Source organism: Pezoporus occidentalis, unplaced genomic scaffold, assembly GCF_034315485.1.
Source record: "Pezoporus occidentalis ecotype Australia unplaced genomic scaffold, CSIRO_AGI_Poc_V1 ctg48, whole genome shotgun sequence".
NCBI classification, from domain to species: Eukaryota; Metazoa; Chordata; class Aves; order Psittaciformes; family Psittacidae; genus Pezoporus; species Pezoporus occidentalis.
The window spans coordinates 1451168-1468662 of NW_026915813.1; the positions used below are offsets into that span (position 1 = coordinate 1451168).

Here is a 17495-nt window from a genome sequence, read left to right on the forward strand (position 1 = left end):
AATATATCAAGGAGAGATGACTGTGCCTGCATTTGACATCAGGTCTGTGTGTAGATGTGGCACCAACACTGAAACTGCAAGATGTATCCATCAAGTATGCGTAAGACCTGATAGGCACAAGCCAGCACACATACTGCTAGGTGCGGACCTGACACTGGGACAACATAAATTAGTGGAGAGCAATTAAAAGAGTAAACATAAGATAAAGGATAGAGATACAGCTAAAATAAAATAGCCCATCCCTCTTCAGGCCACAAATCCCAGTCAATAGCACTAAAGGATTTGCTTATTTTTTTTTTAACTGTAAAGGCCACAAAAGCAAAACATAAGTAGTTGCAAATTGTTCTAAGATTAAAATTCAGCTCCAGAGCTAGGTATCATTATTGCAGGTAGCTAGAGCAATCAGTACAGCCTACGTGCAACAAACAATTCACAAGTATATGATAATTTGATATGCAATATTTTCTTTGATGAAAGCAGTTAGACAACATTTCAATTGATAGTTTCAGTCCTTGGCTTTGTTTTCTGCTCTGACATTCAGGAATCCACTGCTCCCTGTGGCAACTCTTTTCATCACAGATCAATGCACATTTTATGTCTCATGAAGACTGGCCTGTGTACAGTTACCTCTGCTGAATCCCCAGTCTTTTAACATATCTGGAAAGTTGGTATATGTTAGTCCTCTGATTGACCAACAATGCCAAAGTAATATACAGAAAATCTCACTGGGTAGAGTTATTGGTATAGGACAATACAAGGATGACAACCTGTTGACTCCCAGTGTCACAGTCACCACCTACGTCTCAGTGTGAGTTTTAACAGAAGGCTTCCCCGAGAGGAGTGCAGATATGTGCCATTTTCTAAATGAACATGAGACTGACTCATTTACCAGGACTGATCATGGGCCTGCCCCACATGATGCTGCCACAGTCCTATCTCTTTCTTTTCCAAAGGGGATTTTTGTTCCAAGGTTGCATGCTGTGCCAATCCACTGTGGCTGTGCCTTTTTGTGGAATTTGGGTATTTGTCTTGATTTGTTGGAGCAAAAAGCATATGCTTTTTGATCCGTATATTCCCTCCTGTGATGTTCAGTGTGTGAGACAGAAAAATGGGAGTCATAAGGTCCATTACAGGGGTGCTGGATGCTCTCTGCACCTGAAAAAGTGCGTATTTCTTCTCTGACCCTTCTTATGTGTGTTGGAGAAGGAGAAACCATGAGGATAAAAAATCTAGACACACTGTAGGATGAAATCCCGCTGATCAGCATGCAGAAGGCTATTCACAATTCAGAATAGCTATTGCTCTTCCACAGATAGACAAAAGAATACCCTTTAGTTTTCTTTGTCAATTCCAGTATAGCTCTTGTGTCAGCAGACTAATGATGTCTTCATCAGCTGTTCTTCTGTGTTCCATAATAGCACTAATAGTCCTAAGCATTATTGCAATAGGTGTTTAACAAAGAACTTTCTAACCCCTACTGCTGAAATTCTGCTACAGAGATGAACGAGACTTGTTGATTCTAAAGAAGTATTTTAAGTCTTACTTGAGGCAAAAAATCAAGAGCAGAACTAAGTAAAAGCAGTAATTTAATGCTCTTTATCTCAAAGTGACAAAGTTGCGTGTTCTTACCACTACCATTTAAATTTTGAAACTGAATTCTTTTCCTAAATAAATCCTGAACTACAAAATCGAGCCCTGGTGCTATACAACTCTTAAAAATACAGATCAAAACCCGTATCAGCTCTAAGTGTTGACACACTTGTAAAATTACTTTGCATTGTAGTTTTCTGTTTAGTACTTGCAACAGGCTATCCTGTGAGACACAGCTGTCCCACAGAGCCAGCAAAGCAGACCAAGTTTGGGGGTCTTGCTTCCCAGCTTCATGCCCTTCCATCATTTTGGGAGGACGTAAGCCCAGTGATGAGTTACTGTCTGGCCTTATGAGACATCATCTGTGTTCCTCAAGAGGCTGAAACCCAGCTGTTGACTTCTGTCTTTTGAGTTCCTTTTTTTCTATCAGACTTGAAAGTCTTCACAATAGCATCCGTTTTCATTATGGAAATTACTGATTGTTTGTGTCCATGAAGGATCAGCTTTTCCTACTCATTTTGTGGAAGACAATCTCACACCAAGTTAATGGGCAGGGTAAAATCCTAAGATAAATTATGCTGATTGCAAATGTTCCAATAAAAATTATTAGCTAAAAAAGCCAGTAATTTACACATTCAATATAAAATTTATAAGTCCTGTTAATATATAGTGAGTTAGAGAAACAGAGAAATCAGAACAGTGACATTTGGTTTGAAATTGACATTGCTCTGTAAGTCCAACTGGTGTATTGTTTAAACCAGAGACTGTGATTTTACAGTGGCTTCTTTGGGAATTAAGCCCATCTGATTTTTATTTGCAGTTTGGTAATATAGTTGACAAAAGAAAAAATAAAAATTTTGAAATGTTCAATATTAGAAAATTAAAATCACTTTTTTCATCTTGATCATTTTCTCAGGACATATATTGCCATGCACAGCCAGAAAATGTGAATAATATACCCAAAATGTACCATTGTAAAAATCAGGGTGTTTATATCTTTTTCTTTATCTATCTTGCTTCAAACGTCACTGATCTTCAGTACTTTTCCATCAGGTAAGCTCTTGCTTAAAAATAATGAAGCTAATTTTTACTCTAAAATTATAAATACCCACAAATACAGGACAACATTTTTATAAGATAAAAGCCACAGAAGTGACTAAGTCCACCAGGAAATCACATTTACAAAAATCCTGTTCCCTTTGCTTTTGGTCTTGGCCACCATTCATCTTTTACCACTGCTTTAAATGAAGTCAGGGTCAGAAAAAAAGAAAAGACAAATTTGTGGAAGTCTCTTCTGGCAGCATCAATTGCTTCATGATTTCACCCAGAAAGTGATCTATGGGTGATGCAGGAACCACATTGCACTCATTACAGAGAAAAAAGCAACAGAGATACTGGGAGAACTGTTCATTCTGTTACATGTGGTTAATTAATACTATCCATCACTGTTCCAAGTCAACAAATACTTGAATGGGTTTTAAGGCCAGCAGGGATAACTGTAACTGTCTAAAATGACTTTTCCCACAGTGCAGACTACAGAATGCTGTTTGATACCATCTGAATCAAGACAGAGCTGGGGAATGAGCTGAGTCGCAGCCTCGAAGAAATGCATTCAGCCTCAGCTTTCAAGCTGCAAGTGATGGAAAATCCTTTACAACCCAAAATCAATCACATCAGCCATTACATATCCTCACTGTTGAAATGTGCACCTCACCTCTACCCTGATTTCTCACAGATTCAGTTTGTAGCCAGTGCTAGTTTTTAGAACTGTACCTGAGAGATTAAAAGTTATCTATTATCAGAAAATATCTCCCCCATAAGGCATCGCCAACTGTTTCTAACCCTCCTGGTGCCCTCTGCTCAGCTAAGAAAGTTTCCCAGGCATAATTCCTGTAATGGTTTTCTGACCATATTCCAACTCCGCATATTTATTTTTAATTGAAACATGAACAGCAGAACCCGACCTAGTCTGTGAGGATTTTTCTGTGCTGAATAAATTGGTGATACTAGTTCTTTCCCTTCCTTCCTCAATATTTTTGCATGGCTATATATACACCCACACCTTTGTTCATCCCTGTGCAGCAAAGCATTTTAGTTTCAGTGAGTAAAACTGGTAGACCTTAAGCCTACATTCAACTGTGGTCCTAAATAAAACTTCACTCCAGCATACTTCTACAGTTAAGAGTATGTCTGCCTGCTTGGCTAAATTGGCCTCATGTACAGCAATCCTATGATTTCTAGCTTCCCCCACCTCTACTTTTACCTCTTCTTGCCTGTTACAGAGCCTAACTAATGGGAGGTTTCTGATGGGATGCCTTTATAACCTAAACCTCAGTGGTACATCTGTGTCGATATATTTTAACTTCCTTTCAGCATTACTTATTTTTTATCTCTTTGCATCAAGTATCTTTCAGATGAGAGAATGTGTGAATTTCTGAATGTTGTCTATTTTCAAATAAATATCATTTGGCAGAACAGTGGGTCTGTGTATTTTGAAATGGAAATAGAGTGGCAATGAAGGGAAAGAGAGAGCAATACACAGGGTTTTAAAATGAGGAACTACAAAGATTTTTTTTGCTGCTCAGAACCATTGCAGTAGCAGTTAAATTCCATTACTTCCAATCTGCCAGCTGTGAGAGAGAAGTGTAATTTTAACAGGTGAATAAAAAAAAGGAAAAATGAGACAAAGCTCTGAAGGAAAAGCACAAAAGCCATCGCAAAGATAATTTCAGGATGGAAAAAAAACCCACCTCAAATCTCTCAGCAAGTGACAGCTGAGGTTTTAATGGAGCAGTCTTAAAATAAGACTTATAAGCAAACTGCCTACAGAAAGTGAAAAAAAAAAGACACTAATAACCTATAACTGTTAAAGGTTTTTATCTCAGGCTCGAAAGTGTTGATGACAATGGATGGAATATTAGAACACACCGCAAACATCCCCATTACACAGTTGCTGCTCTGACCTAGCGCTGCTGTGAATGATCTGGTACAAGCAGCTGTCCTGTCGCCCACTCCTACTCCACCTCTTCCCAGCTCATCATAGTCTATTAGCTTGTGGGTTTTAGTCTTATATGAAAGATGAACCAAACATGAGCCACCCCATCACATACCAATATTTTTTCTACTACCATTGAAAATACTCAGGATCTCCTGATGCATATCTTTGATTTGAAAGGAAGTTTTGAGTGTTCATGAAATGTTGGATCAACACTGAAGACTGTACCACCTGTATATGTATAGGTAGAAGCGTATCTTCAGCTGATGAAACTTCCCCCAGCTAAATGATAGATCTTTTTCCATTGGGATCTCTGGTGACTAACTTCAGTTCACACCAACTGAAATTCCAGAACATTTGCTAAAGATGAAATAGGTGGGAGAGGATATTGTATCTTCTAAATTATGAGTTATGCAGGAGCCAGAGAGCCAAATGAAACTCTTGGCTGATAATATAGTTTGGAAACTCCTCTCTACTTTGGGTCTGCCTATCGCAGACACTTCTGTAGGAAACATAGTAAAATTTCATTCTTTAGAAGTCTGGCAAGTGAATCCTGACAATTTTAGTTTCCATGGCTTAAGGCGTCTTTCCTAGCTGCTTTCACCCCCTCTCCACCAATTCCATTGCACACAGCAGAGCTGTTGGGAGACAACATGTGCCTGTGCTTCTGCTGCTCCCAGCCACAGCCCAACATCTTCACTACCAGAACAGAGTTGTTCCGAGCCACAAGTGTGTGTGGTGCTGCTGAGCTGTGGGCAGGCTATCTTATTACTGGGCTACTATTATTACTAAGAGACAGATACCTACACATATGGTTATTTAAATAGCTAATGCATACTGACTGCATGCATGTAAGTACGCATGTGCATATAAACACCATATTACATACATCATCTGTGCTGATGGATTCACATGTATATGCACACACCTTACATTGGTGAAACAACAGATATAAGCTAAACAATCAAATCAGATCATTGCTTTTTTTACATAAAATACCCACATTTCTGGACCAGCAGCTTCAACAAGGCATGTGCAGTTACCTGTGCAATGTGGTTCTTCGTTTATAGGAATTGTAGGAGGCATTGCTTAGGAAAGCAGAGTTTGTGCAAGCAACACATTGCCTCAGCATCACATCTTTAGTCGTGCTGTTTAGAATTCAGTGGTGACAAAAGCTAAATTCTCCCTCCAATATTATATATAACTCTGCCTAAACATGGAAAAGTGCCAATTTCTTAAGCAAGAGCTAAAGTGAAGCTCCAGCTTTTCTTGTGAGAATTTTAGAAAATTACTTAAAAGGTTGCAGAGTTTATTTTTCTTACTCTGTATTTAGTAACTCTAACATTTAAATCTTCCTTCATGTCACTGCAGATCCAGCAAGGTAGAGTGAGTATTGTCCTTCTCCATCTGACTGGAAAAGTAGATGGCAGGCTCCCGAAGAATGGCTTTCTTAGCCTTCATGGTGACAAAACAGGCTGTTGAGTCAAGAATGGGTTTGATCTCGCCACAGTTTTAAAACAGAATTAAGATTTGGAGAAACTAAATCAGTAATATTTTTAATAAAAATAGCTAAAACATGTTTAAAGGGGCACCTCTGCTACGGAGACAGGCTGGAAGAGCTGGGGCTGTTCAGGCTGAAGAAGAGAAGGCTCTGGGGAGACCTTAAAGCAGCTGCCAGTGCCTAAAGGGGGCCTACAAGAAATCTGGAGAGGAGCTTGTTACAAGGGCACGTAGTGATAGGACAAGGGGGAATGACTTAAAACTGAAAGAGGGTGGATTTAGATGAGATATAAGGAAGAAGTTCTTTACTATGAGGGTGGTGAGGCACTGGCACAGGTTGCCCAGAGAAACTGTGACTGCTGCATCCCGGGCAGTGTTCAAGGCCAGGTTGGATCGGACTCTGCGCAACCTGGTCTAGTGGAAGGTGTCCTTGCCCATGGCAGGGGGCTTGGAGCTGGATGGCCTTTAAGGTCCCTTCCAACCCTAACCACTCTGGGATTCTATGTTCTTTAAAACACAGGCATGACATCAGTGCATGGCGAGACCAACCACGCGGCATTCACATCTGTACTGCTTAGTTTTCTTGCTGTGCTGGAGCCCTACCAAGGAGACAGATTCACCCCATGAAAACTGAAAAGAGAGAGAACTGTGTTTCCTTTGCCAGGTTTCTTGCCTGTAGCACATCCCCGCCATCCAACAGAACCCTTTGAAACAGCTACCAATGTAGGTTACGTTCTCCTCCCCGATGGAAGTAACCCAGACAGTTTCATTCCCCCTACGGCAACTTTCAGCCCCGCTCGTTCCCAGAGAGAAGCCGTGCCCGTCCTGGGCAGCCCGTCTCGTTCCCCCGGGGGTGCTGGAGGGGTATTCCCCATTCCCCGCTGTGGAACCGCGCTCTTGGCTCCAGCGGCTCAAAACCACCGCGCAAAGCTGGTAACGGTTGCAAAATAATTGCGAGGGTTTCTGGCGGGAGGAGAGGAGCACGGCAGGGCGGCCGGCCCGAACGGGGCGCCCCGGCGGCGGAGCATGCTCATAGGGCGGCCGGGGGCGGAAGAGCCTACCCGGGGAGCGGGTGTCGGGCGGCCGGGAGCAGGCAACGGGAGGCGGCCACGGGGTTTCCGCTCTGCTGCGCTGGGAGCGCCAGCGGGTGCCGAGCGGGCGGAGCTGTCAGCCCGAGCGCGAGGCACCGGGAGCCGCGGGGGCGAGGAGCCGCGCAGCGCGGAGCGGCCACCTCGAGGAGCGGGCGCGGAGAGGCTTCCCTGAGCAGGGCGCGCGCTGAGCCGCGCTGAGGGGAGCGCAGGCGAGAGGAAGGGAGGCGGAGACAGAGAACGCACTGGGAACGCACCGAGCTGCGGAGCGGGGATCCCCGCTGGGAGCAGGGGAACAGAGACCCCGCACAGGGGAACCCGCGCTGAGCAGCTGGGTGGGAAGGCCGATCAGGGGCCGCGGGGCGCAGACCCCGCGCAGGGAGGCGCGCTGATCCGTGGGACGGGGACCCCGCGCGCGGGGCGCGCTGAGCGGCGGAGTCCGGAGCCCGGTACGCGCTGAGCCGCTGATCAGAGCTCATCCGGCCGGGGTGGCGGCGGGGCGGGGGGGCAGTGGGCCCATGGGGCCGGGCGGCACTGCCTGCTCGGCGCGTCCCGGCCGCCGCCGCCGCCTCGCCGCCGGCGGGAGCCGCCAGCCATGCTGCGGGGCGGCCGGAGCCCTCTGCCTCCGGCGACGGGACCCCCCGGCGGGGCGCGGGAGCCGGTGGGCGCCCCCGGGGCGGCGCAGGTGGCGGCGGGCAGCCTGCTGGCTCTGCTCATCCTCTGGACCCTCTTCGGGAACGTGCTGGTGTGTGCGGCCATCGTCCGCTACCGGCACCTGAGGAGCAAGGTCACCAACATCTTCATCGTGTCCCTGGCTGTCTCGGACCTGCTGGTTGCTGTGCTAGTCATGCCCTGGAAGGCAGTGGCAGAGGTGGCGGGGTACTGGCCCTTTGGGGCTTTCTGCAACGTCTGGGTGGCTTTTGATATCATGTGCTCCACAGCCTCCATCCTGAACCTGTGCGTGATCAGCGTGGACAGGTACTGGGCTATTTCCAGCCCTTTCCGCTATGAGAGGAAGATGACCCAGCGTTTGGCGCTGGTGATGATCAGTGTGGCGTGGGCTTTGTCTGTGCTCATCTCCTTCATCCCTGTCCAGCTCAACTGGCACAAAGGTGGGGATCCTGTGGATGCTGGTGATATTGGAGATGGGTTTGGCACTGGCTGGGCAGCAGCAGGTGCTGTTACCACCTGGGCAGAAGATATGAGCACCACCTGGGTGGCATTAGCAGCAATGAGACCCTCTGATGGAACCGCTGACAGCAATGATACCCTCACTGGACCATCAGAGAGCTGTGACTCCAGCCTCAACAGGACTTACGCTATTTCATCCTCCTTGATCAGTTTTTATATCCCAGTGGCTATCATGATAGTTACCTACACTCGAATATACCGCATTGCCCAGGTGCAGATTCGTCGTATCTCTTCCCTGGAGAGGGCAGTTGAGCATGCACAGAGCTGCCGGAGCAGCCAGGTTGACTGCCACCATCACACAAGCCTCAAGTCCTCCATCAGGAAAGAAACCAAGGTGTTGAAGACGCTCTCTGTCATCATGGGTGTCTTTGTCTGCTGCTGGTTGCCGTTCTTCATCTTGAATTGCATGGTTCCCTTCTGTGAGAGCCCACCCAGTGACCCCCATGCTGGTCTTCCCTGTGTCAGTGAGACCACCTTTAATATCTTCGTCTGGTTTGGTTGGGCCAACTCCTCCCTCAATCCCATCATCTATGCCTTTAATGCTGACTTTAGAAAGGTCTTCTCCAACCTTCTGGGATGTGGTCAGTTTTGCTCTGGTACTCCAGTGGAGACTGTTAATATAAGCAACGAGCTTATGTCTTACAACCAGGACACCCTTTTCCACAAGGAGATAGTGACAGCTTATGTTAACATGATCCCAAATGTGGTTGACTGTGAGGAAAATCGTGAGGACCCTTTTGATAGGATGTCCCAGATCTCCCCTGACCATGAGATTGCCACTGACTCTGCCTGTGAGCTGGAGTGTGAGAGGGAGATTTCACTAGGCAAAATAACACCTTTCACTTCAAATGGTTTACATTAAATTGCATCCTGCCCTGGTCAGGTCTTCTTGGATTATAAAACTAAATATTAGCACTGAGTGGAAAAAACTGCTTGATTTTACGCTATAGTTTGGTCAGTCACTTCGTGCTAAACTCAATTCTACGTGTAGCACTTTGCAGGATATAGACACTGTCATGCAGGGAACTGGCAGCGCAGGCTTAATTCAGCACTTCCCCAGGCTGAGAGAGGACCATGCAGTCACATTGATTGCTGGGGTGAGGTACTGTGGTATAATTACAGTCAGTTCCTGTTTATAACATGTTTGCAAATGAAAGATGCCATTGTCAGTGCTAAGTATTGCAACTTCTAAAGTCAGGGACAGAGGTGGCTGGCAGAGACGTTAAACAGAGAAAACTTCTAGGCTGTTCATTTGTTCAGATCTTGTGTTTATTTTCTCTGTTGGTTTGGGTTTGATTTTCTTCCTCTATTTATTTTTCTAATTTTTATTTTTAAGATAGAACTACGAGGTGGTGATTAGGATGATTATTTAAATGCGTGTTTCTGCCAAAACAGTTTATGTGAAATCCATGTTCTCCTAGGCGGCGTGGTTGCCTATGATATCCTTGCCGTGTTCCCAGATGAAGAAATAAAAGTTACATTGATCAAAGGGTTATTATCTTTCATTTGTCACTCTGAAAGGTTTACAACAAGTATTCAAACTTCTGTGTTTCTATTTGGATGGTTAGAATGACTGGCAGCTAAACTTTATTATTTGAAAAGCAAAATAGTCCATGTAGAAAATACAGTTTTGGAATAAAAGCAAGGTTCAGGAATGATTGACTTAAATGAACTTTTTTATATGGCTCTACTTACAGCTAGATTTATGCCTGTTTTTCTTTAGTATTGTAACTGATGCTATCCCTCTCTGCAGCTAAGAATATCAAATATACATATCCACAAGGTATGAAAACTTTCCACTTAATTCTATACTTCAACGTTTTTAAAGATGCTATTAATGAGAAGAATTCGGTGAAAGAATTAGGAGCTGGGTGTGTCAAAACCCAACAATTATGTTTGAAAATGATGTTGATAATCATATAATAATAATTTTCCAGTGTAGACATTAGAGAACTCAAACCAATCACTCAAACCAGAAGAAGAAAAAAAAATGCAGGTGATGTATTATTTTTAGTTATTTACTTATTAACCAGAACCTAAATATACTTTAAGTGCTTTGACTCTACAAACATTTTAAAGCAGTCTTTAAAAAGTGAAAAAGGGTATTTTAAACTCCGTTTCTATTGGAAGATTTACATCAAATGGAATATTTTATTTAGAACCATTTGTAAGCTTTCAGCTCAGAAATCAAAAGTCATCTTAGTTCCAAGACAAATGATTGAAGGTAGCAATAGTATTACCTGTATTTAGTTCAAGTTTTGGCTCCCAAAATGAACAACTTTTGAATTCATTTACCCTTTAAAAATACCCGTGCCATGACCTGAGCAGATTTAAATCGGATTGTAAATGCACATTCAGTAGCATTCCCAGCCCTGACCTGGAGCCTCCCCCGTCCTGCCTAACTAGGAACTGAAGGCCCCCATATAATGTAAGGTGTAGAAGTAGGACATGCACTAGGCAGCACGGTTCAGGGGAAGTCATTAAATCAGGTGCTGGGAGTTGTGAATGTTACAGACTTACTACTGAGTCTCTCTGAAGTCAAGTTCTTAATACTGGTTTGGGGATTGTCTTACTTCCCGTTAGGGTATGGGGTAGGAGAAGTTCAGAAAGCATGTGGTTGAAATCCTGTTGTGGTTTCCCCTGCTGCAGTCTGGTTTTGTCTGCGAGCAACACTTTTTTGTGTGTAGTCTTTGATATTAACTGGTTATCGGTTTGGATTGCCTTTTCAACTGCTTGTCCCTGAAGACCGACATCTAACTGCGTGTTTTCTTTGCTGTTGACATAAAATCTTGGTGTAATAACCGTCTACAGCTGACCTCAGAAAAGTGTATTGTGACTGTGGCTTAGGGAAGCTTAAAAAACAAATCTAATGCCTATAACCAGGTTCAACCTAGTAATGGCTTGACATTGAGAGGAAGTATGTTACGGTTCCTCTACTAAAGCAATCATATATTTCCAGGAGTTAACCCTAGTTCTACCTGTGCTGGTTAGATAAACTTGGCTAGAATAAAATCATTTTCCCAGATAAAAATGAAGGAAACTGCTTCCTGTGGTGCCATGATGAATTATCCCAACCAGAATTTATATTTTTTTATTTTCTAGTTACTACTCACATTTTGAGGCTGGCACAGCATCTGTGCATCTGTGCAAAAAGCCTATCATAACCAGGTGCAAGAGAGGCAGACACCTGGCACTGACTCCAGCTCCCAGGGCAACACCAGTATTTCATCCAGTTTTGTCCGTATTGAATGAGAAGCAGCCCAGGGACGTGGGGAAAGGAAAAACATGATCTGTTTCTGAGCACCTGCACGCTAACAGGCTGCACAGTCTGATGGTGCATGTTACATCCTGCTCCAGCTGCAGAACGGAGCAGCCAAGCAGTTTCAGTCTTAGTAAGAGTGAAGACGGTGGCCCCCCACCTCCACAAGAAGCCTTTCGTCTTCTGGATAATCCCTGTGCTGGTGGTGTGACAGTTCCCTTGGACCTCATTCACTGCAGGTGTGGTGGAGAGGTAGATGTGTACAAGAAGATGCCAGTGCATCACCCCGACAAGTGTTTTTCTCCTCATTGAGGCTTTACCTGCCTGGGTGTCTGGAATAAGTGGGTGGGCTAATGGTGGGATGCAGGAAGATGACAGCTCCATCAGTGGGTTTATGTAACATCTTTGCACAGAATATTACAATCAGTATTATCTTAGATCTGAAGGAAGGCAATTGTTAGCATGCCCCCAGAATTTGGGAGCATGATTAAGACAATAAAGAAAACTGTATTACTAATTTTTAGTTTATGACTCCAGCTGGTAAATGGTTTCTGGTCGTGGCTTTATCATAGAAACTCTGTCCTTGGAAAGTGTACCTGTCACAGGGCTTCATCCCTTGGAGTCCAGGAGCATCTGAAAGGGAACATTTCTGCTTCAAAAGACAGGCAGAAGGTACTTTTTGTTGCTGGAAGCACAGCTTGACCTTACGTAGCTGAAAGAAAACCCTTTCCTTGACTCATAACATAGAGGTAATTTGTTGCTTTTTAATGTGTCCTAATTACCTACACTGGCAAAGCTACAGTATTCAGAATTAGTAAGATAATCTTTTAAAAAGAACTATAAAAAGGGGCTGTTTTAATGAAAACATCCCCCCAAAGGATTGTTTTAACTTGTTTCTCTCAGATGAAACTGCTGCCCTACTTTTTTAATGGTTTCTCTCTTAAGGACTAATGCATCTGCCTAGCCTTAGAGCAGAGTTCACTGGAAGTGCAAGCAGATTTTTATAATCCTCATATCCTTGTGGTGTCACTCTGGAACTCATCTGTGCCAATGGTTTTGTGCCTCCCATCAACATGCTTTCTTCTGTTTAAGTCACCTTGCTCCTGTGATACATTTTACTTCCTAATTAAGCATGATCATTTGTTGCTAGCTCTGTTTTAGGTTTGTTTTTTTTTTCTGTCCCTTGTATTTTAATGATTTGAATGTACGGTGCAGTTTGGCTTTGAGTCATCATCATTACTTAGTCTAGTCCTGAGTGACGGCTGACCTTCAAGGTCCCAGATTATTTCCAGTTTCTGTTTCATGTTACTGTTTAGAAATCTTACCTTGCAATATGTGTCACTGTTAAATTACCTCTTGGCCAGCCAAATCTTGTGTTACAGCTTACTTTGCTGCTCCTGGATAGCTCCACATCAAAGGAGGGTCAGTGTATCAGTAGCCCATATGTTTTCTGCCTGAGTTAACTAATGACAGAGGAGTTCATTTCAGTGAAAGAACAGAACATATGAAGGTATGTCAGCTCATTTTTAAGAAGCTAGGACATGGAGTACATGCAAGAACAGTGTCTTGTGTAAAAGCTGCAAACACCATGAAGACTCTTTTCATTATTCAGCCCCCTAGAGGGGGTCTTGTTAAAGCTCTGGCTTTAACAAGGGATGGTGGGTTGTGCAGTGTTTATTGTTACGCCCCAAGCTAAAGAAATGTAGATGAACTTCTCAGAGATGAGCACAAACAAAGCGCTTTCCACGGGGAGAGAAATTGCTGCAATATTTTTTGTAAGTTAGGTACTTCATCCCTTTGTTTTCATTGTGGTTTTTGCCTTTGCCAGCCACATCTGGTGTGTATCTGCAGGGAGGCTCGCTACTGAGAACTCCTGTATTTTTGTAATATATAACAAAAAAAAGGCTTCAGAATTAGGAAGGCTTCTTGTAGAAATAACACCAAGCACAATCTTACACCACTTAGGACTCAATCATGTGTAAACTCAGCTTTGAAGAGACTGACAAGGCTGGAGGCAGTGTTCAGAACATGCATCAGACATGGAGGCATGAGAGGTCCCAAGTCCCTCAGCTGTTTGTGTGTGCCAAAATCACCACTCCTAACGCAGAGGGCATTTTTATCACTGTCACACAGAAGGCAGGGTATGCACCTGTGTTGATGATAATAATGATGCAGAGATTCCTTTTTCTCCTCTGAGGCCATCTTTGCTACTGTTTAATTGGATTCATCAGGTCTTTAAAATTATTCAGTGCCTATTTAAATCATTAGAAGACCTCCATGATGGATGTGGGCTTTGGTCACAGAGCAATGAAATTATTTCTTATGGCTTCTTATAAATATTACTACTGTTACTTCTTATGAACATTACTATTGTTACTCTCTGCGAGTGGGTGATGAGTAGTTAAAGTTGGCACACTGAATGGCTGATATGGAGAAATAACTTTTATACAGATTTACTTCACAAAGTAAAAGGAGCTTCACAAAGTTCACATAGAGAAACTCCCCTTTAATCATATCTCAGATCTGCCACAACTGATTGCATTTTTAGTGCCCTGGTAATTGTATAGTGTGCTATGCTTTTATGAATGGAACAACACATTGTCATGGTTTAAAACCAGTCAGGCAGCTCTTTCACTCACTCCCCCCTTTCCTTCCCTCCCCCTACTCCCGGGGGGACGGAGAGGAGAATTGAAAAGAATGCAACTCCCACAGGTTGAGATAAGAACAGTCCAGTAACTAAGGTGTAACACAAATCACTACTGCTACCACCAATAATAACAATGCTGAAGGAAATAACAAGGGAAGAGAATACAACACCTCAGCACCAGCCGACCAAGAACTCACCCCACCCCACCAGACTGGGCACCGACCAATACCTCCTCCAACCCTGCAGGGCACTAGTCCTTCCTGGTAACTCTCAATTACATCCCAGGCCTGACGTGCTGTGGTATGGAATACCTCTTTGGTCAGTTTGGGTCAGGTGTCCTGTCTCTGCTTCTTTCCGGCTTCCCCTCCTCCCTGGCAGAGCATAAGGCTCACAAAGTCCTTGGTCAGACTAAAACATCGGTGTTATCAGCTCTGTTCCCAGGCCAGAAGTCAAAACACAGCACTGCACCAGCTACCAAGAAGGAGAAAAATGACTGTTACTGCTGAACCTAGGACACAGATCTCTAAGTCTGAGCTGATGTTTCAAAGGTTATACTTTTGGTCTAAAAACACTGATGTGCATAAACACACCTATAGATGAGGACATTTCCATTAGTAACGGGGCATCAAAGATACGCCTTTCTTCAACTTTTTGTTTATTGTAGCAGTGGTAAGATTGTAGTGAACAATAATGAGGTTAAGGGTGTAAAGAGTGGAAATAATATTGTCATCTGAAGCAGGTGATAGATTGGTTTCTTTTGGGAGCTTGCTGGCCAGCCACAGGGAACTTAAGTTTAATAGAAAACTTACAGGATGATTTTATCTTGTTGTCTGTCTAAATCCATTCTGAGTTGTGAGTGCAGATAACCTTCAATTATATTTATAGTGGACAGATAGCTGTTTAAGGAGGATAAACATTTTTATGGGCTTAATCATTTATATCACAGCCATCACAGTCACATTTGTGGAGTTTGAAAAATACATTGCAGTAATCATAAAAAGATATTAAGAACTCTTCCCATGAATTACTCCCCACTGTTAATAACAAATACTTTTTATATCTTGTACTGCACTCTCATTGCTACCAGAAGAAGCTGGAATGCTCTGACCCTGCTACTAATAATATGCTGATTCACATTAGCAGGAAGATCTGAAAAATATGGAAGGAAACAGTAGCAACATGTACAGATAAGTTCAGTTCACATGAAATTGGTCCAGTGAGAGTCAGCCCATGCAGGGGGCTGCACATCAGTGAGTCATTCCTTGGCCTTCGCCACAAATGCCAGCTTCCTTGACTTTGGCTGCATGGTGGACCCCTTGCTCCCAAGGGCAATGCTCAAAATCTACATGTAATAGGAAATCTGAACTCTTTAACAACTGCTTTGACCTGCATTTACTACATAAAAGAGAAGCAACATTTTTCTTTTGTGAGGTTATGCCCTGAAAAAAGTAGTTGTAAATGACATCTGGTTGGTGTATCCTCTCTGGTTTATCTGCTTCCTGGTTAGTGCTTGGATGGATGTGGCTACAATAGCTGCTCAGGGTTTTGGTTTCTGAACTGCATGTATGCCATTGTTTAGGGGCCTAATACTGAGTGGAAGAAATCCTAAATTCCTATAGTTTTTCCAGAGCTGCTGAGGAGTCTGGTGGCTGTGGAGCAGAGATGAGCCTCAGCTGCAGCATGAGCTTGGTTGCTTTGGAGAACATTGGAGAATTCCTGTCTGCAGCTGACCTGCTGCAGTTTTGAAAATGTCCCATGAGTGAAATATTAACCAGGAAGTTCAGCGTGCCCTCTTTTACCCTTTGGCCTCTTTTTTCCAATCGGAAAGGTTTTTAGTAAGATTAAAAATCCACATCTCTAGCCTTTGGCCTTGACCTTTTGCTTTCTCTGTTGACTTCATATAATTATTCTCCTTCAGTGAACAGAAGCTCCTGGCATGGAGTTAGCTGCTTGGGTACCTCATTGTCACCAAATCTGGAACTACCTCAAGCTACACTTAAATTACGTTATGTCTCCAGCCCAAAGGGAATTTTTCAGATCTCTTGATGTTTGGTTGGTTGGTTGTATTTTTCCCAAACAACATTTCCCTCCTGAAGACAAGAATATTCAACAGAAACACAATTTATTGGACAAGTGTAGATAGAATTTTTTTAAAGCTCTTAGGGAGTTTGCTTAATAATATAAAATGAGAATTAGTCAGTATTAGGCATAAACAGAGGTGTTTTCTACAGAGGTTGAATTTTTAGCTTTTTATAGAAATAAAGACTGGATGTTTTCATTGTGAAGAGTATATGTGTTTGATATTATACACCTATATGCATGCATGTGTTCTTTTATATATATATGTAGACAAAAACATATTTCATTATATTTACAGGATAATTAAATGTTTCTCTCACTGTAAATACAAAATGTGCAAATTCATCCAGAAGGAAGCAAGTCAGATCTTACCATTTTACTATTATTCTTTCATCACGACAATCAAATAAAATTGTGCAGTCTCCCATATGCGTAGAGTTGAGAATCTTTGAAAACCCAAACTTGAATTGTGCAGGGAGAGGGAGTGTACAAAATTCTTTCAATTATTTTATATTCAAAGAATTTTCATAATGATTTGCTAATTGATCTTTGTCTCTACGCATTTGGAGATAAGGGGATCATTTAGAAGTACCTCTTGGATGTCTCTTAGCGATGGATATTAAACAATGCTTTGTTTAATATTCAGTGAAACAAAAGTACAATTTTTTTGACAATGTGCAAAGGGTTTCTGCTTCCTCATAAAGTAAAATGTATTGCGTGATCCTTCAAAACATCCTGTTTAGGTAACACAATGTCTGAATTTTAATTGGCATCTTAGGTAGAAGTATTTTCTGTATTAAAAAACTACTTGACAATTCAAACAATGCCTTTCTTTTAAAAATAGTATTTGCAAAGGATCAAGGTTTCGTAAGTCAAATGGGAGAGAAGAGTGCAAATTTGAGGACCAGCTCAACGGCAGTGACCAAAGTAAGCAAGATGGAACATCCTGGTAACAGCAAAGCCATGTCTGAGCACAGGGAAGAAGATAGCCCGGTGCCGTGGTTTAAACCCTAGCCAGACAGCTTGTTCACTCACTCCCAGTGAGTGGTGCTGGGCTGAGAGCAATCGAGGGCCCCCCCACCCGGGGCTCTCTCCTTCCCCACTCCTGGAGGAACGGGGAGGAGGATCGAAAGAGTGCAACTCCCT

At 43.0% G+C, this 17495-nt stretch overlaps 1 protein-coding gene across 1 annotated transcript; it reads left to right on the forward strand.

Moving 5' to 3' along the window:
* Positions 1–7765: 7765 nt before the first annotated feature.
* On the forward strand, positions 7766–9859 carry DRD5 (dopamine receptor D5). The gene has a single exon (XM_062636371.1). It carries the CDS (start codon positions 7769–7771, stop codon positions 9224–9226), a length of 1458 nt encoding a protein of 485 aa, XP_062492355.1. The 5' UTR covers positions 7766–7768; the 3' UTR covers positions 9227–9859.
* The last annotated feature ends 7636 nt before the right edge of the window (positions 9860–17495 follow it).

Excerpts from the sequence above, each read along its gene's own strand:
- DRD5 (XM_062636371.1), top strand. The coding sequence starts at position 7,769 with ATGCTGCGGGGCGGCCGGAGCCCTCTGCCTCCGGCGACGGGACCCCCC.